General features: G+C 39.6%; 1 protein-coding gene across 1 annotated transcript in view; it reads right to left on the reverse strand.

Annotated features, from left to right (window-relative positions):
• COL14A1 (collagen type XIV alpha 1 chain) overlaps positions 1-25,046 on the reverse strand; it is a 176,873-nt gene that overhangs the window by 132,157 nt on the left and 19,670 nt on the right. The window contains exons 5-6 of the mRNA XM_074943899.1: positions 22,702-22,800; positions 1,885-2,040 (exon numbers count right to left, since the gene is read on the reverse strand). Coding sequence (XP_074800000.1) covers positions 1,885-2,040; positions 22,702-22,800 — 255 coding nt within the window. The remainder of the gene's footprint in view (positions 1-1,884; positions 2,041-22,701; positions 22,801-25,046) is intronic.

Below are 25,046 nucleotides of genomic sequence, written 5' to 3' on the forward strand. Positions count from 1 at the left end.
CTACGGGTTGTAACCTATTACTTAAATCAACCTATGAATGAAATGACTAGAGGGTAACTAATGTAATGCCAATTTTAAAAAAGGCTCCAGGGGGCAATCCTGGCAATTACAAGGCAGTAAGCCTAAACTTCAATACCAGGCAAATTGCTTGAAACTATAGTAAGGCACAGAATTATTAGATTCAAATGTGATATGGTTGGGGAAAAGTCAACATAGCTTTTGTAAAGGGAAATCATGCCTCACCAATCTATTAGAATGTTATGAGGGGGTCAACAAATGTAGACAAAAGTGATCCAGTCGATACAGTGTACTTGGACTTTCAAACAGCCTTTGACAATGTTCCTCACCAGGAGCTTTTAAGCTAACTAAGCTGTCATGGGATAATAGGGAAAGTCCTTTTCTGGATCAGTAGCAGATAGGAATCAGAGGGTATGAATAAATGGTCAGTTTTCACAGTGGAGAGAGGCAAATAGCAGGGTCCTCACAGGATCTGTATTAGAACCTGTGCTGTTCAACATATTCATAAATAATCTAGAAAAAGAGGGGAACAGTGTGGTGGCAAAATTTGCAGACAGTACAAAATTACTCAAAATTGTAGTCAGCTTTGTACTTAACTAAGACATACAAAAGGATCTCACAAAACTAGATGACTTGTCCCCCCCAGTCATCTAGTTTTGTGAGATCGCTTAGTATGTCTTTACAGATGACAAATGAAATTCAATGTTGGTAAATGCAAAGTAATGCACATTGGAAAAAAATAATCCCATTTATACATACAAAAATATGGTTTCTAAATTAGCTGTTACCACTCAAAAAAAGAGATCTTGGAATCATCATGGATAGTTCTCTGAAAACATCCACTCAATGTGCAGCAGCAATCAAAAGAACAGATACTCAGAACGGGATATATAAGAAGACAGAAAATATCATAATGCCACTATATAAATCCATGGTACACCCACATCTTGAATATTGCGTACAGTTCTGGTTGCCTCATCTCAAAAAAGATATATTAGAATTGGAAAAGGGTACAGAGAAGGGTAATAAAAATGATTAGTGGTCTGGAACACTTCCATATGAAGAGAGATTATAAAAACTGGGAGTGCTCAATTTAGAAAAAGAGACAAAATATGGTAGAAGTATGTAAAAATCATGAATGGTATGAAGAAAAAAAATGTTGTTTCCCCTCCGCATAAGATCACACTGGGTGTCATCCAATGACATTAATAGGCATCAGGTTTAAAACAAGCATAAGGAAGTACTTCTTCACAAAACGCACAGTCAGCTTGTGGAACTTGTTGCCAGGGGATGTTGTGAAGGACAAAACTATAATTAGATAAGTTAATTGAGGATAGGTCCATCAATGGCTATTAGCCAAGATGGTCAGGGATGCAACTCTGTGCTCCTGATGTTCGTAAACCTCCAACTGCCAGAAGCTGGGACTAGACAAAAGGGGATGGATCATGCAAAATTGCTGTTCTGTTCATTCCTGCTGAAGCATCTGGCAGCGGTCACTGTCAGAAGACAGGATACTGGGCTACACAGACCATTGGTCTAACCTCGCATGGCCATTTTTATGTTCTTATGAATATCACAATTCATTATGAGAAATATCTTGTGTACAATGATCGGATCCAAACTTACAAGCTTTTCATTCATGTTACTCCCATTGATTTAAATGGAAATTCTGTGTGTACAGTGCTTTCAGGATCAGGTCCTAATATTTTTATTCATGACAAATAAAGAGGATGATGTATGTTGTACAGATATGTAGGGATTAAGTTCATTAATCACTACCTTGGAAATCAAAGGTTTATTGTTGTTTTCTTTTTTGTTTGTTTTAATTCAACTGTGAATTTACAGAATTTTCTTTAGAAACCTTACCTATTCTTGTTTTCTCAGAACCCACATTGAAGGCACCAACCAGATTTTCCAGGAAAAGCCGGACAAGTCTGAAGTTGTATCTGCCAATACTCCATGAGCCATCTATCAGGATCACAATGTCTGCAATTGCTGGAGTTTTACATGTAAACTGACTTTCTGTAAATCATAAAATGGAAAATAAAATTTAATCACAATGATACTGGAGCAATTAAAAGTTTCCGGGATTTTTCCTTTTAAGTTTAATACTCAAGAGACAATATAGTCTTTTGTAGACCATAAAAATGATGGTGAGCTAAGGTATTAAAAATAAATACATTAATAAGATATTATCAATATGTTCTAGACTCTTATTTGGTTGTGTAAAATTAATTTTAGAAAAAGTATTGATTACTTAAAAATACAGTGTTTCAGGAAGACAAAAGCATAAACTGCTATATTGGTAGAATAGCATCAAATGGCAGCTCATGTTTACATTTTAATTCCTGGGGATACATGCACTGGGCTTCTAGAATGCAAGAGCCCACAGATTATGTTTTAATCTACAGTGAAAGGCTTTGTCAGCAGGGAAAGGCTCAAGCACAGAGGAGGAAGTGGGGATGCTGCTGGAGCTTTTCACTAGAGATACTACACATGTAGCTACCCAAGCACACTGTACTCTACATGCCACCATGAGTGTAGACATAGCCATTGATAAAAGAACCTGTGTCTCTGCACTTGGGAGAGAGGCAAAGTAGACAGAAAGATGAGTTTTCACTTGGCTTGATAGACAATAAGCTCTGATTTGCATCACCTGTTTCCCCAGGAGCCACAAGGTGAACTTGAGATCACAAAGGGTATTCAAACATCAGAATGAGTAGTGCAGAAAGAGGTATGAGTGGAGAGGGATACAAATTGCTCAAGTGCTGAGAAAAGGACAGAGTTGTTAAAATGAGGGATTAATAAGAGAGGAGATTCAGTGAGAGAAGACGGGGTGCACATATTGGCCCTCTCAAATGCTCATACAACACTGAATGGGATTACAGACCATGTGGTCAGCAGCTTAAAACAACACTAACACCGTAACATTAATGTCACTAGAACGATTATCTTAAATAGAAATACAATCTGATGTGCAGAAGGACTAAGAGCAGTAGCCACAGTCACAAACTTTTTTAACTGGACAGAATTAGTCAAGTTCTTTGTTTCAAATTTGATATAACCACAGTGGATGGCAAACCCAGTCCATAAAGAAAAGGAGTACTTGTGGCACCTTAGAGACTAAGGTGCCACAAGTACTCCTTTTCTTTTTGCGAATACAGACTAACACAGCTGCTACTCTGAAACCAGTCCATAAAGTTAACGTTAATTCACTAGAAGTATTTTATAAGGATTAGGGTGTTTTTCCTACATACAGTTAGCAGTGTAGAATGAGTTATGAACACGTGGCAAACTTCCACTTGTGAAAGTGCCAAAACAAAGCCTTTACCTCAGATTTTTACAGTACAAGACAACAGTATTTGAATTGGCAACATATTTTAGTGTATAAACACTAGAAAAACAGTAAGTAAGTATCAAGAATGTGAGCATATTGGAAAAGTGAGCATAAATTGGAAGATAACTTCAAACAAAGCTCCCAATCCTTCTGACATTGAAATCAATGGCAAAGTTTCCATTGATTTCTGTGGGATTAGGATTTGATTTTTCATTACTGAACTGCAGCTGATATCTGCCACAGCATGGTCTAAACATACATATGTTTGCCCAGTTATGTTTCCTGTTGATCAATATGCATGCCTTGCCTTGTCACTAAAATGGGGGTCAGCTTTACCATCCTTACATTGCATAGTACATTATGCTCCATTAGTTTCAACAGGACTATTGGCAGAGTAAAATACTACTCAAACCAAGTGAGGATGGAAGAACTGGTCCCTGGGTTTGCATCCAAGTAGTTACACTGCAGCACAGATGTGACTTTTCAGTGTGATCCACGGAGGTTTATCCATACCACACAATTAGGATAATAGGATTTGTGTGGCTAAAGTCCCTTTCACCACTTTTAAAACTTAGGGTATTAATGGTTTCAGAATCAACCTATTTCTCACTTCTTACACATGAACAAGTTTTTTAATGATGCCTTTTCCATCCTGTAGTTATTACTTTGCCAAAAAAACAAACAAACAAAAAAACAAAAAAAAACCCCAACCCTTTAACTGGAGTAGGTAATTTCATTTACAGCAGCAAAAGAGGTAAAGAAAACAAAAAACACATTCTTTCAATATTTTATTTCCATATAATCAGACCAGTGTAAATAGCTGTATCAAAATAATCATTTGTGATTTGATCCAAGATTGTATTGGAAATGCCACAGAATGTGAAAATATAGTTCACTCTTCATAGCTGGGATGCACTTGTGGAAATCTTTTCTGCATAAAACATTTAGCTTTTGTTACTTCTGTACACCCACTATTTGTTTATGTTTTCTCCAGTTCAACTTAATAGAAATTGTAGAGACTTCCCTAAAATGGAATAAACAATAGTGAGACATTAAAAGCAGTCTTTACAATTTGACAGGAATACAAACTCAACATCATCCTACTTACAGTGTTATCGTGAAAGATTGTGAGATCAAATACATTTATTCTTCCCTCTAACCAAAACACAAGATTTAGTCTTTTAAACAAAAAAAAATTTCCCTGATTTTTAAGCCAAACTCATGATTTGGGGGAGGGGGGCTCTGGCTCATGACTTTTGAATACTTGGGGGTGTCAAGGTTGATATTTTCTGGGTCTTCATGGGCACAGGGGTAGAGAGAGAGGAAGAGGTTGCACATGGACATAAGCAACACCACATGGAAAGAGGCCAAACCTCAGAAAGAGTGGTCTAATTTGCACCTAGTTTCAGATGTAGTTTGCAGAATGACATGTGATGTTTTACCTCCCTGTGACTTGGCACGTTGCTCCGCATTTCAAGAGCCAAAACACATGGTTCTTTTTCTGCTAGGAGTTGGGGTTATAACTCTTTCTGAGGTTGCACTATGTCATTTCCTTTCTTATTCACTGTCACAGTGGGAAAGTAGAATAATATATCAGGAAGAGGAGGGATGGAGAGTTTAAGCAGATGGCAGTGATTGTACAATATGAATGGAAAAACCAAGATAGCTTAGTTCATAGGGTAATGAAGTATGAAAGGAAAGAAATTTGATGACAGATGTGAATGAAATGTAAGATGAGAATAGAGCAAGGATGAAATATGGAATTCAGTCCAGCACAGTATGATTTTATAAATATATGTATGTATTTATGTGTGTATGTATGTATGTGTGTATGTGTGTGTGTGTGCATGTGTGTGAGAGAGACATGATGGACAAGGATCTATTAATTATTATTACAACACTATGATGGCAATATCTTTGCACTGAGATCAGAGTCTTATACACCACATATATTAAGGCAGGGACCAACCAGATGCATAAAACATGGCTGACCTTTCATTGAACCAAATATAAACATTGCTTGAATTTGAAGGACTTAAATGTTGGAACATCATCATGTTGTGAGACCAGTCCAGCAAGCTCAGGAGCTCATCCCTGAACCACAGGCGAAAATGAGGCCAGCCCTTTCCCATGCATCTGTGTCTGTCCCAGAAAATTCTTTTAGTTCAAGTAGCGGAAATACAAATTCTGTGGGCACTTGGTTTTGTTTCCCAAGTGCAAAGACACGTCTTAATATCCAAACCACACACAATCAGCAAATTCAGTAATCCTTAAAAGGGAGAAAAAAACCAAAGGTTATTTCAGGGATAATGCTAAACTGGAGGTTTTTAATAAAAGTTATAGCCAGAAACCCAGAAACTTGTTTAAATATATTTGGTGACTACTCTTCAGATCTGCAGCAGACAGTCAGCAGTTCTTTTTAACCATCCTTCTTCAAAATCAAATGGTATTACAAAACAAACCAAATGTACTTTTAAAGCAATCAATAGATCTATTTAGTTTATAAAATATTTAGGATTCTTTCTTATATCCTAACAAGAATTACTGAATGTACATTTACTTGAGAGATGGGTTAAAATAACTGGTGTTTCCTGGTTGAATCATAGCCCTACTGGCCATGTAGTATTCCCTGTGTGAAGTGCATGAAACTTGAGAAACTCTTTCACAGATTGCAGGGACAGTTCTATTTCTCTTCACTCTTTGGTACTGTATTTGAGTGTGCTGATGTTTTAAATGCAACAGCTGTTCTGAGGATTAACAAACAACTTTTCAACAAATCAGATTGTAAATTTTATTTATATGGACGCATTTACTCATCATTTCAGTACAACAAATATGCTACGATTTAAGAAACACATCTTAATCATGCTCTTCAGGGAATTAGACATGCCACTCAATTATAATTCAAGACTGTTGAGTGTCAGGTTCTCTCAGAACTGCCTCGAATGGTTACTCCCAGATATTAACACAAAACATTCTCACAAGGTTGATATGTCATTAAGCCACAGGAAGAGACATGGGCCATATTGTGCCATAAATTTTTCAATGGAACTCAATGGAGGATTGTGTTGAAAGAATCATGTCAGCATATGGTTCATGAGAAGGAAACGTTTTTTAAATACCAGTAAAGCACATCATTAGTCCCTTGATCACATTACATGATTTACTGTATATTATTTGCTAGAAAATGTTTACGTGTTTAAACAAAATTTATGAGCATATATAATATATGCAGCCATATTTTCAGAATTATTAATTTTGGGTGCTATGAGGTTTGCGTGTCCAACTTACAAAACCTTGAGTGGCATGCTGGCTGGCTTCACTGAAGTCAAAGAGAGTTTTGCTATTGACTTCAATATGGCCAGGATTTCACTATGTGCGTCGGATCTGTAGAGATGCTGAAGTCAATGGGAGCATTGGATCAGCAACACTCCTGAAAATAAGGCACTAGGTGGCTCACATTGGTGTTTGCAAAGTACTTTGAGACCCTGACTGAAAGATGCCATGAGACTGACCTGGCAGTCTTTACACCTATATTTCCACTGAATTCCCAAAGAATGACACTAGACAGGTATGACCGTGTGTACCATGATTTTCACCCTTTTTATAAGACTGTGATAAATTTTGTACAAGGTGTGCCCTGTGAGGTATTGTTTGAAAAACCTCAGTCTGATGAACATTATTATTCTGATGAAATGTGTGTGGCAACATTGTATGTACAGTTATAAGATTCTATTGTGTTACAGTCTTATAACATGCTCCAAGTTTAAGGGCTTGTCTACACTGGCAAGTTACAGCGCGGCGCTTTCTCACTCCGGGGTGTGAAAAAACACCCCCCGGAGAGCAGCAAGTTCCAGTGCTGTAAAGCGCCAGTGTAGACAGTGCACCAGCTGTGTCCCCAGTGCTGGTAGCTGTGCCCTTCATGGAGGTGGGTTTTTTAGAGCCACCGCGACCACACAAGCCACATGAAAGCACTGCCGCAGCAGCGCTTTAGCACTGACAGTGTAGACTAGCCCTAAGAAAATCACGCCCAAGCCAGATTATCAAAGACAGCGATTGTGGAATCTCCATCTTTTCCGAGGTCTGTAAGAACAGGTTGGACAAACAGCTGTCAGGGATGTTCTAGTTTTCCTTGGTCCTGCCCCAGCACAGGGGGCTGGACTTGATGACTTCTCAATGTCCCTTCCAATCCTACATTTCTATGATTCTATGAATCCATGTCACACAGCACCTGCCATATGCTACCTCTCTTTTCTTGTTATATTAAATATTTATATTACAGTAGTTCCCAAACGCCCCAACTGGGACTGGATCCTCATGGTAATAAGTACTGTGCAAACACAGAAAAGAGATAATCCTTGTCCTGAAGGGGTTGAAATCCAAAAACATGCAAACTAAGCAGACGGGATGGGGATAGGGATAAGGATACAATGCACAAGTCAAAGGAATCTACTGAAGTCTTAGCACAGATTTTTTAGTTACATGGACTTAATTTTTTTTTTTTTAAGTGGAGGAAGAAATGGGGAGGAAGGGATTATGAAAGAGGAACAGTCAAAATTTGTCGCTTACCTAGCCATGATCAGGGGTTCCTGGCTGAGCCTAACCATGGTTATCTCAGAAGGGGAGAAATACAGACTCTCAATTCGGCAGGTTCCAAGCCATATATAAGTCAAAACTAGGGCTGTCGACTAATCGCAGTTAACTCACACGATTAACTCAAAAAAATTAATCGCGATTAATTGCAGTTTTAATCGCACTGTTAAACAACAGAATACCAATTGAAATGTATTAAATATTTTAGATGTTTTTTCTACATTTTCAAATATATTGTATTCTGTGTTGTAATTGAAATCAAAGTGTATATTATTTTATTACAAATATTTGCATGGCAAAAATGATAAACAAAAGAAATAGTATTTTTCAATTTACCTCATACAAGTATTGTAATGTAATCTCTTTATCATGAAAGTTTAACTTATAAATGTAGAATTATGTACAAAAAATAACTGTATTCATAAATAAAAAAAGGTAAAACTTTAGAGCCTGCAAGTCCAGTCAGTCCTATTTCTTGTTCAGCCAGTCACTCAGACAAACAAGTTTGTTTACATTTGCAGGAGATAATGCTGCCCGCTTCTTGTTTACAATGTCACCTGAAAGTGAGAACAGATGTTCGCATGGCACTGTTGTAGCCAGCATTGCAAGATATTCACGTGCCAGATGCACTAAAGATTCATATGTCCCTTCATCTTCACCACCATTCCAGGGGACATGCGTCCATGCTGATGATGGGTTCTGCTCAATAACAATCCAAAGCAGTGCAGACCGATGCATGTTCACTTTCATCATCTGAGTCAGATGCCACCAGCAGAAGGTTGATTTTCTTTTTTGGTGGTTTGGGTTCTGTAGTTTCCGCATCTGAGTGTTGCTCTTTTAAAACTTCTGAAAGCATGCTCCACACCTCGGCCCTCTCAGATTTTGGAAGGCACTTCAGATTCTTAAACCTTGGGTTGAGTGCTGTAGCTATCTTTAGAAATCTCACATTGATACCTTCTTTGCATTTTGTCAAATATGAGTGAAAGTGTTCTTAAAACAAACAATATGTGCTGGGTCATAATCCAAGACTGCTATAATATGAAATACATGGCAAAATGTAGCTAAAACAGAGCAGGAGACATACTATTCTCCCCCAAGGAGTTCAGTCAAAATTTAATTAATGCATTGTTTTTTTTAACAAGCATCATCAGCATGGAAGCATGTCCTCTGGAATGGTAGCTGAAGCATGAAGGGGCATATGAATGTTTAGCATAGCTGGCACATAAATACCTTTTGGCACTGGCTACAAAAGTGCCATGAGAATGCCTGTTCTCACTTTCAGGTGACATTGTAAATAAGTAGCCGGCAGCATTATCTCCTGTAAATGTAAACAAACTTGTTTGTCTTAGCGATTGGCTGAACAAGAAGTACGACTGAATGAACTTGTAAAACTTTAGTGCCTACATTGTTTTGTTTTTGAGTGCAATTAGGTAACAAAAAAATCTACTTTGTAAATTGCACTTTCACGATAAAGAGATTGCATTATGGTACATGTACGAGGTGAATTGAAAAATACTATTTCTTTTGTTTATAATTTTTACAGTGCAAGTATTTGTAATAAAAATAATAATATACAATAAGCACTGTACACTTTGTATTCTGTGTTGTAATTTAAATCAATATATTTGAAAATGTCGAAAAACATCCAAAAATAGTTTAAAAATTTCAATTGGTATGCTCTTGTTTAACAGTGCAATTAAAACTGTGTTTTTTTAAATCATGATTAATTTTTTGAGTTAATCACATGAGTTAACTGTGATTGACAGGCCTGCATGCTATGATTGTTTAACAGTGTGATTAATTTTTTAATTGCGCTATTAATTGTGATTAATTTTTTTAATCGCTTGACAGCCCTAGTCAAAACCCAACATCTTAGGGCTTGTCCACATGATGCGCACCAGAGGGCTGTAAACTGTAGAACAGTCTAAAGTTTAGCGCTCTAGTTGTACTGTGAAGACCCTTCCGAGGTGCTCCAAAAGGTACCTTGTGCGTTGCTGTAGTCCTGTAAGTAGAATGTTAATGCACACTCACAACCTTTTAGAGTGTGTCAGCATGGTCTACACAGGACAGCTAGAGTGCAAAACTTTAGAGCGTGCTACAAGTCACACTCCTCAGGTGCACAATGCCGCACATGTAGGCAAGCCCTTAGACAACCAATGAAGACCGGGTCACCTGAATGTGTCACCTGAATAACAAACACAAAAACAGAATAATATTTGTCTCAAAGGCCAAAAATATTTCTGAAAAAAGAATTCCAAAAGACAGACAACACAACAAGAAAAAAAAGAGCCTTGAAAGAACCTGATCCTGGATTCCTTGTGCACCCTATACTCTCACTGAAGTCAATGGGAGTTTGGAGTATGCAACAAATGCAGGGTAAGGCCCTGAGCAAGTTAAAAAAAAAAAAAAGTACTTTGTTGTATTCAGTGTTTATACCCAAATTATCTGCTTCAGCTGTCACATCGCTCACAAGAAATTTGTTCTGAACTTTTTATTTGATAGGTCTCTGTCCAGTGCAAAGTGTCTCATGATAGGATTGCCATCAATTCTTTTATACCTGTTACTCCTACACCAAGTATTAATATATAATTAAGGCTGAGATTTTAAAATGGATATTTTTAGTAAAAGTCACAGGCAGGTCACGGTCAAAAAAGAAAAATTCACGGAAGCCGTGACCTGTCCATAACTTTTACTAAAAATATCTGGGACAAAATGGGGATCTGCAGGTCCCCACACGGCCTGAAGGGGGCAGCTGTGCAGGGGCTAGGAGCCCCCTGCAGCAGCTGGGGGCTGTGGGGTACTCCTGCTGCCTGCAGCTCAAGGGGTCCCCCTGCTGCCTGTGGGGTGCCCCCGCAGCCCATGGCAGCCGGGAGCTGTGGGGTACTCACGCCACCCGCAGCTTCAGAGGCCCACAGCAGCCGGGAGCTCAGGGGTTCCCCCCACTGCTCCCAGCAGCCAGGAGCTTGGGAGTTCCCTGCCACTACCTATGGTGGCCAGAATCTCAGGAGTTCCCCGGCCACCCATGGGAGCCAGGAGCTCAGGGGTTCCCTCACCACCAACAGCTCTGGGGGTTCTCCCGCTGCCTGCGGTGGCCAGGAGCTCTGGGAGTTGCCCGCCACCCACGGCGGCTGGGAGCTGCAGGGGCTGCCAAAGGCAGCAAGGGTACCCCGTCAGCGGACCCTGCAGCTTTCTACCACCACAGGCTGAAGTCATGGAGGTCACTGGAAGTCACAGATTCCTTGACTTCTGCAACTAAATTGTAGCCTTATATATAATGTATCCCCCTGTACGGAACTTGCTTTTGCCTTGCCACTCTCTATTCAGTAGTTAGAAGACTAGTAAACAATACCAATACCAAGATTATACACCCCTGCACTATCCCTAGATAATTATCTGTATGGTAGCACCTAGGAGCCCTAGTGATGGACCACGACCCCATCATGCTAAATGCCATAAAATGCAGAACAAAAAGACACTCCCTGCCCTTGGAGAGATTAAAATCTAATTGTGCTCCTTTCTTTCTAGGAGTTCACTGTTTTTCAAGTTTCTCTCATCCTCTATAATAGCCACGAATAATCTACTGAAGAGCCATGTTTCAGATTGCTTTTCCCATTGCTACGTTGCCTTTTTTTCCAGAGTTTTGTCTAATTTTATTGTCTACCCATGTTTCTAATCTCACTAAGTCCCTTATTATTTCGCTAGCCTCACTCTGGTTTCTAGTACGTCCCCATTTTGTAACATGCGTGAGTTGAACAGATGCAGACGACATGTGGGCAGCCCAGCTGTGTGACATCATATTATACCCCCTATGATTAATGAAGAAGTTAAATCAGACCAGACCTAACCATAACTCCTGAAGTACTTTACTGGACACTTTCCTCAATTTGATGTCACTTATAACTATCCTTTACTTATGGTCTTTCATACTCTTTAAAACCCAAGTGATAATTCTCATATCCAAGCCCATTTTAATTGGATTTTTAAGGATAGACCCTTATGGAAAAGTCCTATAGAATTTAATACAAAATGATTTTTGAACCCACCTATAGAATTAAAAAGAGAATCATAACCCTCATAGAGAAATCCGTGGGATGGTTAACTAAACTTTATACAAAGGACACTATTCTCTATTAAATGCTATAGATTTAGAAAGTAATTTCTATAGAATCCTATTTCGCCATTATTATATTGTATAGGACTTTTCCATAAGGGGAGTTTCTATAATACAGCAGAGACACTGGCAGATCCTAAAACAGAATGTTTTTAGTGTTGTGCTTAAAAAAAGGAGTTCAAATTTACCAATGTTATGATTTGAATTAAGTCAGCCAACACTATGGAGACCACAGGAATCTCTATGTTGACTTGGTACATGATTTGGCTCATCTTTAGTTGGGTTTTGTAGTGGCCCTTAGAAATATAAAAATGTAGAGTCTGTAAAACCATAATTTACATGGTGGTCTGCTACCTGCCCTTAGCAGAAATGATTACTTTCCAGCATAATGCAGGGACAGACTGGACAGTAAAACTTCATGAATACCAGCAGATGAACACAGTTGCCAGAAGAAAGGAGATTCCCATCACATAATGCATTGGGCACCTAGATTTCTGGGCTTTATTCTTAGTTCAGCCAGTGGCTGGCTCCCTGTGTGGTTTCTATGAGTCACTAAAGCCAAAATTTGCAAGTTTGGGTATCTAAAGCTAGGTACTTTTATAACCCACAGGCACCTAAATAAACAGTGGCACTCAGAGAGCAAGATGGTGTTTAGTTTTCCCAGATTCCTGGGTGAGAGCTAAAGCTGATTTTGGTTTGTAATGTTAGGAGAAACCCTTAGATATAGAACGCAGCCTTGGGTGGTGCTGATACCACCTGACAGAAGGATTACATCATTCTTAGGCTGACATAGTGTGTATTTGATTGAGACAAAATCTGAACATCTGAGGTTTTTTCCTTTTACAAAACCAACCAAATAGAGTTGCCCTCACTGAAATATGTTGACAGTTATAAAGAGATTTATAATTATCTGTAGATACAAACAGACAGCTATACCATTACTGCTTGCAACTCACACTTTATTACTACTTCTTTGGAGAACAATGAAACACTAAATATTATGAAACTCTTAAGGCAGAAACATCTGCCACAGTTTGACAGCACCTGTAAGCCCTCTAGGTACTGAGCTAAATTGGGATATTGAGCTGGAAAGTTCTTAGGGGAGCAGAAAAGATGAGATAAGAGAGATATTTTACAGGAAAGAGTTGATTACCCTTCCAGACCGAACTACCATCCCTATCTTCCATCTCTAGTATTTATCACACATCTAATTTAAAACAAAAGTTCCAAACGTGAGTGTTCAACAAAAGGTGATTTTTCCACATTCTACTAGTACTAGCTAAATAAACTGAACTGAAGCAAGGGCACTACTGAGGTTAAATTTGCCTCTAAAGCTGCTGATCTACAGCAACCTTGCAAATTTCCTGATATATGCTGCTCTAGGGCCTCATTCTCCAAACTGTTATGCATATAAGACACTTTATATGCTCTATTATTTTCAGTAGGTCTACTTGTGTGAGCAAAGTTATTCCTGTAAGTAAACATTTGCAGGATTGTGCCCATTGAGCCCATCCATTTGTAGTATGGAGCCATCACAGTAATATTAATGAGAATATAATTCAGAGTCCAGTTAATTAAACTCTTCAAACTAGCAAATTACGTTTCCAGCAGCAACTCAAAAGTGTTCCCTTCCAGTAGTGGAATCTCACCTTCAGCTAAAACAACTGAGCTCAGGAGAAGAAGTGACATGAAGGAATGGAATGGAACAATTCATGCCAGACATCCTAATGTGAAGGTGGGGTCATCCCCTTGCTGACTGACAGTTGGTGAAGGATATTAATGGAGGTGCCAGCTCCAAAAATATCCCCATAACACTGAAACAAAATGAAAATTGGGGGGGCAGGATTGAGAAAGGATTAAAAAGATTCCCTCAGGAATTAGATGATAATGCAGAGGCCCCTCTCCCCTAGTCCCATATATTTGCAATTAAGTGGCAGGAGATCCATCCACCTCCATGAGAGAAAGACAGGGTCACCCAATCCTTAGCAACACACCTCCCAGGTAAAGTTGTGTTCAATAGTTCTAGACTTCAATGGGCTCCTGACCCCTCTTGCAGCTGTGCACAGCTGTCACAACTCTTGTGCACTAGACAGCCCCAGCAGCATGGCAGAATTACGCAAATCCCACGAAGATATACAGACATGTTACTAAGTAAACAACGACCAAAAGATGTGCTCTCTCATCCCTCTGACCACTGCCAGAACTCTGTTTGATGGAGGCTGGCTTTTAAAAAGGTGCTTTTTGACCTTTGACAGCAAACGAACATCTCTCCTGGATACATTGGCCAGCTGTGGGACCAGCATTCATGCCATACCAGGTTTATCCATAGCTATAAAGCACCCATCACCATAGTTTTAATTCCTGCAAATCCACCATGACAATCCTTCAATGTGCAACTAAATATGGAAATCTATCTAAGGTGATTATGTGGCCTCCATTACTGTAGTATCTGAGCAGCTCACAATCTTTAATGTATTTATCCTCACAATGCCTCTGTGAGGTAGGCAAAAGCTATTATCCCCATTTTACAAATGGGGAATTGAAACAAACTAAGTGACTTGCCCAAGGTCACGTAGGAAGGCTATGGCAATGAAGGGACTTAAATCCTGCACTCCCAAATCACAGACTAGTGCTCTAACCACTGGACTGGTCTTCCTCTCTGCAGCAGTGCATACGGACAGCATCCTACACATTTATTTAGAGACATTTCTATAGTGCCAGATTGAAGTATGGATTAAAGCCAAGAGGACTGGAAACACCATTAATACATAAAAGTTCTTTTAACTTCCCATTCCAGTCTATAATGATGTTCACAAGTTGCTCTTTGACATATGAGGTCAGGTTGCAGTATAGACCCATTCTAGTGTTAATGAGAATATAATTCAGAATTCACATTATAAATTATATAGGTATATATGGAGAGAGAGAGAAAAAAATTTACCGTGCATTGTTGACTGGAATCTCCTTTCCTCTGGCAACTGTGTTTTATGGTATTTGTGTACTAGAGGCTGTACTAGTACATAATATGAGTTACAGAGTTGTTACCTCATCTGCAAAGCTTACTGTAGTGTAGAAACAAAGGGATGTACCTGAGATGTATAGCAAGTAATTACAGTTTATATCATCCCTTGAAAGAACTTATCCTGAAATTCACACAGCAGCATTGTGCAAAGAGATCACACTGGAAAAATTTTATTATGAAAGAAAATATTCATCAAAACAATAAAAGCACAGTTGTGTGGAGAGACAGACAGATGTGCCTTTTATTCTAAGGGAAGTTTTGTTTCCAAATATTACAGAAAGATTTACAATACTGTTGGATGATATATAGTCTAGGAACAATTAATATACAGTTTACAACTTTAACTGCTAAAGATTACTATTAATTATTATACCACTTCATACATGGGAGAAGAGGAAAGGTCCTCTCATGGATTGGTAACTGGTTAAAATATAGGAAACAAAGGGTAGGAATAAATGGTCAGTTTTCAGAATGGAGAGAGTAAACAGTGGTGTCCTCCAGGAGTCTGTACTGGGACCAGTTCTATTCAACATATTCATAAACGATCTGGAAAAAGGGGTAAACAGTGAGGTGGCAAAAATTGCAGATGACACAAAACTACTCAAGATAGTTAAGTCCCAAGTAGATTGTGAAGAGCTACAAAAGGATCTCAAAAAACTGGATGACTGGGCAACAAAATGGCAGATGAAATTCAATGTTGATAAATGCAAAGTAATGCACATTGGAATATATGATCCCAATTATACACATAAAATGATGGGGTTTAAATTAGCTGTTAGATCTTGGTGTCATTGTGGACAGTTCTCTAAAAACATCCACTCAGTGTGCAGCAGTAGTCAAAAAAATGAATAGAATGTTGGGACTCACTAGGAAAGGGATAGATAAGACAGAAAATATCATATTGCTTCTATATAAATCCATGGTACACCTTCTCATAACACAAGAACTAGGGTATGACCAGGGCTGGCTCTACCATTTCTGCCACCCCAAGCAGTGAAAAAAACTGTCGCCGCCGAATTGTGGCTGCAGATGGCAGGAGAGTGAGAAGCTGCTGTCGAATTGCTACCACAGCCGTCGGAACGGAGAAGCTGCCGTCAAATTGCCGCCACCGCGGAAACTCTGCCGCCCCTTTCTGACTGCTGCCCCAAGCACCTGCTTGGAACTTTGGTGCCTGGAGTCAGCCCTGGGTATGACACCCTGGCACCCCAGTGTTCACCACTGTCATGTAATTAGGATATGTTTTGTACAAAGTCTGCCTTGTGAGGTATCATTCTAAAAGTCTTGACCTGCGAGACATTGATATCTTGTTGGATTGTATGTGCGATCATCATATGTGAAATTACGAAGTTTGGCTATGCATGTGTTACTGAAATATGTTGTGAGGTTGAAAACACCCACAAGCAGCCTTTCAGGTACAACAGTAAAAAGGACAAACAATGTTAATGGCTTATTGAGGAAATACACACAAGCACAAGGATTACCTCAGGAACTGTGTACAATAGAAACCTCTCAGAGATAGCACTATACAATGGGAACTGTTTGACCCAGGTCACAGCAAAAGAGCTCTCCAGCAAGTGGGAAGAAGATATAAAAGGGGGACAATGACATCATGATGGGACCTCACTCTCCCTACAACAACACCTGAGGAACAAAGACTGAACACCTGGAAACACCTGAGGAACAAAGACTGAACAGGGGGGAAGTGATGGTCCCAGGCTGGAGGGATTTCTAGCCTGTGTATGAAAACCTGGTAAACCCAATCTGCAAAGCCAAGGCAACTCGTGCCTTAAGAATCCACCAGCCTGTTTATCACTCAGGATGAGAATTTGCTAATTCATATCCTACCTATCTACCTACAAAGGGCCAAACTCTGTATTCCATTACTGAGTAAGACTCCCATTGAAGCCAGTGGGAATTTATTAATTGTTCAGTTAAGGACTGGAGAATTTGACCTCTTGGGGGATTTGATAGCAGCCTTCAACTACCTGAAGCGGGGGGGCTCCAAAGGGGATGGAGTTCGGCTGTTCTCAGTGGTGGCAGATGACAGAACAAGGAGCAATGGTCTCAAGTTGCAGTTGGGGAGACTGAGGTTGGATATTAGGGAAAACTATTTCACTAGGAGGGTGGTGAAGCACTGGAATCGGTTAGCTAGAGAGGTAGTGGAATCTCCATCCTTAGAGGTTTTTAAGGCCTGGCTTGAAAAAGCCGTGGGTAGGATGATTTAGTTGGGGTTGGTCCTGCTTTGAGCAGGGGTTTGGACTAGATGACTCCTGAGGTCTCTTCCAACCCTAATCTTCTATGATTCTATGAATAAAGAAAAACAAGTTTCTGAGTAGCAGCATAGAACAATGCATAAAGAAGGCAAATGGATTAGTGCACAGTAAAAATGTGTGACTAAAACTGAAAGAAATACATAGTGGCTGAGTGTCTATGGTAAAGAAAGAGCTTTGCAGTATATGCAAATATTTTAAAATCATTTTATGAAGCTGATGTTTTTGTAGTTGACTTTTCATCATTTTATAAGCAACTCCTGAATAAAATATGGGATGAGTTTTCCTCATGCTTACACTAGTGCTGAGAGAAATTTTTCACCAAAAACCATTTTTTCCCCCACACACAAAAATGAAGATTTGAGTCAATCAAAACACTTCGCAACTATTTTGCAAAATTCTTTTGGTAAACTAAAAAAATTCTGAAAACCCCCTTCCATGTTTTTATTTTTTGATTCAAAACTACTTTGTTTAGAAAGTTACTTCTATTATGCTTTTTAAAAAGCACAAAAAACTAAAACAAAATGTTTTGTTTGACCTGAGATTAAGGTTTTGATTTTTTGGAATGGCCAAACTGAAAAAGTCAGTTACTTGCACAGCTATAGCTTACACTACTGTAAATCCTTGATTCAGAGCAGCATCACTATTCAGGACCTCATAAAGCATGTGCTGGACTTTAAGCAGATGCTTAAGTTCCACTGAAGTTAAGCAAGTGTTTACATGCACTCCTGAACAGGAATTAATTTAAGAACATGCTTAAATGCTTTACTGAGTTGGGGCATTTTCCAGGGGGGATAAACTGAAGGCAGTGGGGATAAACTGGTGTAAGTGAGAGGAGAATCTGGCCTGCATGTCTTAGGCCTTGTCCACACTACCGGGGGAGATCGATCTAAACTATACAACTTCAGATATGTGACTCCCCTTGTGCTTCTCATTCAGGTGGAGTACAGGAGTCAACGGGAGAACAATCTAGGGTCGATTTAGTGGGTCTTCACTAGACCCACTAAATCAACTGCTGATGCACCGATCACCATGCGTCAATCCCCCAGTAAGTGTAGACAAGTCCTTAGTTTCTTTCTAACAGGTTGTAAGAAATATCTGAAGCACTCAGAAAAGCTTTTTGAAGAGAATAGGGCATGGATGTATCTGAGAATCTATGAACCGCTGTATGAACTGAAACAGAAAAACATTTGTGGAGAGTTGTCGGAAAAAACTAAAACATCTGAAGAAGCATAGAATGTATTAACCCCTTTTCTTGCACAGAAAGGAGCTTTGTGCACAAACTGGCTGGAGAACTGACCAGGTACAATTGCTGGAAGATGAGTGGGCTGAAAGAGGTTGAGATTCTGTTAACTTTATTTGGAGAGTGAGAAAGCATTCCTGACACATTAATGTGTGTGTGAAGCAGTCAGGGTCTCTTGTTCTTCTTTCTGGAACAATTAGAGTAGAAAGTTTTTTCTGGGTGCCTGCATTAAAGAGCTCAGACCTGCACTCCTTCCTGAGGGACACCATCCCTTGAAGTCAAAAGATGTCTCAATAAATTGGGAATGCAGGATCATGGATGAGGCACTGGACCTACTGAAGTCAGTGTGAGTTTTCCTATATTTAACTGTGCACTCCTAGAGCAATCCTATCAGACTAACATGGCTGCTACTCTGAAACCTCAGAGTACTTTTATGGCTTTTATTACCTCAGAGTACTTTTATGGCTGAAAATACTCAGTTAAGTATTTTCAGCCATAAAATTCAGTGATCGACTTGCTTTTGTCCTTTTTACAAACTCCACAGGTAAGCTAAGAACATTTTCTAAGAGGTTCTAACAGCATAAGGTAGCTGCCACATATTCTGCTCTCTCACACAATGTCAATATTCAGTTCTACCATACTTTATTAAAAAAATTATTGTTGTTCATTAACAGCTTTACCTCAGGATGTTGGGTTGGATTCTCCGCTCCACCAAGTTCAAAACCAGCCAGAGGGTTGCCCTGGAGGATTCTTCAGCCTGTAAGAGGAATCTCTGGGTATGTCTACACTGCATTAAAACAACTCGAGGGCTGGCCCGTGTCAGCTGACTTGGGTTTGCGGGGCTTGGTCAGTGGGGTTATAACATTGCAATGTAGGCATTCAGGCATGGGCTGGAGCTCAGGCTCTGGGATGCTCTGACAGTGTAAAACTGTCAGAGGCAGTTTAGCTCCTTCCTGTGCCAGCTGCCCATGCCATCTGTGGTATAAGGGGGAGAAGGGGACATGAGAGGAGCAGTGTATCATGGAGCTCCACTACACCTGATCTACTCCACTGACACAAGGTCTGCCTACGTATTCTAGAGATGGAAGTTAGAACAGCAGAGTGCGTACTCTAACTTCCACTGACCACATGGCAGAGGATGAAAAGACACTGTAGCAGCTCCCTGGAATTGCTACTTTGTGATGCATCCCAAGTGCATCAGGGACATTATTTCTAGTCTTAAAATGTCAGAATCATCTTGAATTGCAATACTAGTGAAGCTCCTATAAGTCAGTCTAGTGTCTGCCCAATGCTCTCTTTTAAAGCATATATTCTACTATTGAATACCTTTCTCATACCATTATTATAGCTTCAAAAGTGATCTTGATCAACATGTGTGTTCGCGTGCATGCACTTTATATTATATAACACACACAAATTCTTTGAGTCTATTTCGACTGCTACATTTGAGGGGTTTAATTATGCTTATATTAATATCCAGATTTTTAATTTTGTCATGAAGCAATTTATTGCTGGTCTCAGTTCATTTAGTCATGTTCAAAAAGTGTTTAATATCAAATGTCTAAGCATCATTTTTTATACTTTACCATGTTATTTTGTTCTTAAGAATGTTTTAATCTGTCTTTCCCCAACTCCTCCTTCATTTCTTTTGAGCTCTCTCAAATCCAGAAGTATAAACTAAAGTGTTTAGCTATCAACTCGTACAATTTGGATAACATTATTCTTCCTGCACCAATGTACCATTCTAGGTTCACTTCTGTCCTATGTATTTTACCACAGATGCAGTCGTATTCTACATAAAAGGTTTTTGCTAATGCTGTCGTCCAACTCCCATTAAAATCAATTGGCCTGAATTGCCATTACATTAAATAAAATCTGCACCTGTACGAAGTGAAAGTCTGCGCAAGGTTTAAGCCAGTGAAGAATCCAGCCTAATGATATCTTTATGTTGACTTAAATGGGGTTGGATTGGGAACAGAGCTGTACTGAATTAAAGTCAGGATCCACAAAAATAGCTACAAATAGGGCAAAAAAGTAAGCTATTTCCAAGTTTTACTTTACCCCAGCACACACCCCAGCTTCACAGAAAACCCTCAGACAAGACCAACAGTTTTTCATAGAAAACTTTTGCATTTCTTCTGAGCATATGGCACACTTCCATTCTGGTATTCAGAACTAATCATCAGTATTTACATGGAATGTGAAGACCTTCAGAGAACTAAAGCAAGTTCTGAAGTTAAAAGATTTAATAATTTTTTTTAAAGGACTGAATCATGACATGGGGAGGCAACAGACCACAACTTTCTTGTGCCAGCTTCATCCTCCTTTCTCCAAACTTTGCAGATAGACTTAGTTCTGCCTCTACTTCTGGTCTTCCTGAAGGGTGTAGTAGATCCTCTCCTGAAATCTGGCTCAGGGACCTTCTCTCTCTCAGCCAATTCAACACTTTCTTCAAATGTTATTACAGGCCCAGCTTTTTCTCCCTGGCCTTTTTCACTTCTTAAGCCTCTAAACAATCACATCTTCCTTCCCTAACCATCTCATTTCCCCCAGCTCCCAAATATTTGACATTCTCCCAAATACTAGGTCAGATCACCTCCATCCATATTACATCAGCAGATGCAGCTCACAGTTTACAGTACCATACATGCTAGTGAACTTCTTTCCAGAAACTTCTTTCCAGTAAACTTCTTTACATTCTGTATGGAATGTAAAGACTTAGTGGCAAATTGGTATGAACAATGTTGTACAAAACCAAACTGTATTAATTTAGATACTGTCTTGTAATTCCTTGCATAATGACAGGTTTCAGAGTAGCAGCCGTGTTCGTCTGTATTCACAAAAAGAAAAGGAGTACTTGTGGCACCTTAGAGACTAACCAATTTATTTGAGCATAAGCTTTCATGAGCTACGGCTCACTTCACCCATTTTTTCATGGTTTGTGTGTATAAAACATCCTCACTGCATTTTCCACTTTATGCGTCCGATGAAGTGAGCTGTAGCTCACGAAAGCTTATGCTCAAATAAATTGGTTAGTCGCTAAGGTGTCACAAGTACTCCTTTTCTTTTTGTCTTGTAATTATTTAGCAGACATATAGGGTATAATCCGAAGCCCACTGAAATCAGTGGAAAGATTCCCATTGACTTCACTGATCTTTGGACCAATAGCATAGTGCTTGCACTACCACGATACAGAATAAAATGGCACTGGAGAGGTGAGAATCTTGAAACTGTCTATTTATTGCAGAAAGATTATCTCAAGCTCTTCTTGCCCTTGCTTGTTCTGCATATCATAGATAACTGCAAATGGAAATAATTGCCTTCAGTGTTATTTCTGAAAGGAGGATTTCTTTTAAGAATTCAGAACCAACAGGAAGCTATGTTATGTATTAAATGCAGAATGGATTTTATTGTATGTGTTATATATACTGGAAATGTTTCTGATGACTAGCCCAGTCGCATTACCGTCCAAGTCTGCTAAATTTATTTTTGTTAATCTGTAAAGAATCTCTCTCTCACACTCAAAATCAAAACATCTAAAATAAAACTTGTGTAATGACACATAATGACATGTAATTCATGCATAAGACAGACATTTGTACATTAAAATCAGGTAGTTATGGAAGATTGATTCTAGAGGGCAAAGTAATAAAATGTGACAATTTCACATCAGTTCCAAGCATGAAAGTCATATTTAATTCTGTCATTATTATATATATACTATGTTGTATATTGAATAATGAATGGAAGTGCAGAAATCAGGCAAGACTATCTGTTTTATGCAGGTTCAAAAGAATACTTTCAATTATTATTCATGCTGTTTAGTTTTAAAAAACTCTGTTTAAAGATGAAAAATAGTACAGCAAAGTAAAGAAAATTTTCTATTGTAGCTAATCAAATATCCAGGGTGAATAAAATTGCCTTTTACTTATATTTAATTGCTATAATTGCCATCAATGCAATTAAATGCAGATAATTATCTTGGAAAACAAGTGAAAAAAAAGTCATTTATCTGTAATGAGGAAAATGGTCAATGTAATGGCAGAGTTATATATTTAACTGGTTATTAATGTGACATCACAAAATCATATTTTTTGACGTTCTGACCTTCTGTAGATGGAGATGGTTTACTCCCGTACCCTTGACCTTCTGTACCCTTGACCTTGGATTTACTTGATGTTTCCTTCTTTCTTTCTAGATCTTTAACTACAAAGATAAAAGGAAATGTATCAGACTGGGAAAAGCTTAGTTAAATGTATCGTATTCTTCCCCCACACCAGAATCTTCATGCAACATTTGTACAATTAGCTTATGCAGCAAATGGCAGTTGGGTTGTTTGTTTTCTAATCTCAGTCATGTTCTTGGTGGGTATTGGTGAGAGTGACTCCTCACTCAGAAGAGTCCCAGCACAGGGACATCAGTATCAGGACCTAAATTGTTTCTACTAGCAGAACCCAAAGTTTAGGAGAGCCTTTGGTGATGGAAAATCTGCCCAGAGGAAAGACACAGGAGTGCAAACCTCCTGCTCCACCACCCCACAAAATTGGCCAGGATGGCTAGAGAGTGGGAATGGGTCAGGAGGACAGAATTCCTCTCCAGTCTCTGGCACCTGGTGAATTCATGCCAGCTACTATATCCCTCCATGAAGCCCATGCCTTGGGCTGCCTCCTTCCTGCCTTCTTCAGGGCACCACACACTCCCACAGGAGTAGGACAGGTCCATAGCTCAGACTCCCATTGTGCCTAGCCCTCACATGGGCTAAACAAGTTAGGGGTGGATGTGAAGGCTCCTTACACCCTTCCCTCATCCACAGCAGGGAGAATTCAGCCTGTTTAGTGATTCCCAATTTTGTATTATACGCCAGAGGGATAATTGTGATCATCTAGTCTTTGCATCACCCTGTTCTTCCCACCGAGAAATATTGTGGCAATATCACATCTAAAGCCCATATGAATGCAGTTAACTTTGTGCGCGATATAGTTTTTCTACAACAAACCCTCTCAGAATTGTTTTAGGAAATTAATTGGTGTTAACATCCATGCAGCTGCCACAGTGGCTAATGATCTAATATGCCACCTTGAATAGCTTTGAGTCTTGCCAAGAAGGGATGTGTTTTTCCTGTGGCAACAGACATACGTACTTATAAAGAACAGAAAATAAATTCTACTCAGATTAAAGCCTTTAATTTATATAGGGCTGATTTATGACCAGCATTGATCATTATTTATATTATACCGTGCATAGAGGCCCCAGCCAAGATCAGAGCCTCCTTGTGCTAGGCATTAACACATAGTAAGAGACTCTCACTGCCCCAAAGAGCTTACAAGATAAATAGACATGACAGGTGAAGGGTAGAGAGGAAATATTATCCCTGTTTTGCAGAACTGAGACCAGAGATATTAAATAATTCACCCAAATTCCCAGACACTGCCTGTAACAGAGCCAGGAATTAAACATAGATCTGTTGAGTCACAATCCAGTTCATAACCCCAGTACCATCCTTCCAAACTCTACAGTGCTGCACATGGAGTAAGGGAGATACAAGTCTCCATTCTACAGTGTTGATACCTACATTGCAGGTTCCAGTGTGTGGGGGTAGTGGGAGGAGAGGGGAGCAGCCTCTGCAGGCCTGCTATCCTCTCACCCTCACCCCAGAGCAAATGGGAGGCAAGTGCATGAATCCTGGTGGAAAATAAATGGAGTCTTGACTTCTTCCCCAGCACACAATGGCCAGCACAGCTGTGTGGGGGCAGAGATGGGATGCCAACTCTGTCATGTCAATACCAATAGCAGATTACTTACCCCAGGAGCAAAGTGGGAGAACTGTGATTCAGAGACAATTCTCTCCTTTGTCTGCTCTTGGAATAGTGAATCCACACTCTACCCTTTACTCAGGGCAGACTGAGACCCTCATGAGCTAGCCCATGATTAGGTTATGCTGACCCTCAAGCTACGGGTGTAGCTTCCAGGTTGGGTAGACATACATGTGCTAACTTTGATTGAGCTAGGACACTAAAAATAGAAGTATAGCTGCAGGGGCACAGGCAGTGGGATGAGCCAGCCACTCCAGTAAGTTCCTAGGGTCCCAGGTAGGATTGTACTCAGGGCGACTAGCCCATACTGCCACCTGCACTGCCATGGCTATGCTTCTATTTTTAGCACACTTGCTCAATCAGAACAATTCCATCTACCTGAGCCAGAAATTATACCTCCAGCTTGAAGTGTAGATGTACCCTAAGAACATCTGGACTCACATCTTACCCAGCCAAATCTTGCACTGAAGTGAAAGGGAGATAATGCCAGAGCACCAAAAAAAAAGGGAGAAAAGGGGTTCAAAAGGGAGCTACATAGATTCATGGAAGATGGGTCCATCAATGGCTATTTGCCAGGATGGGGAGGGATGGTGTCCCTAGCCTCTGTTTGCCAGATGCTGGGTGACAGGGGATGGATCA

Source organism: Natator depressus, chromosome 2 (assembly GCF_965152275.1).
Source record: "Natator depressus isolate rNatDep1 chromosome 2, rNatDep2.hap1, whole genome shotgun sequence".
Taxonomy (NCBI): Eukaryota; Metazoa; Chordata; order Testudines; family Cheloniidae; genus Natator; species Natator depressus.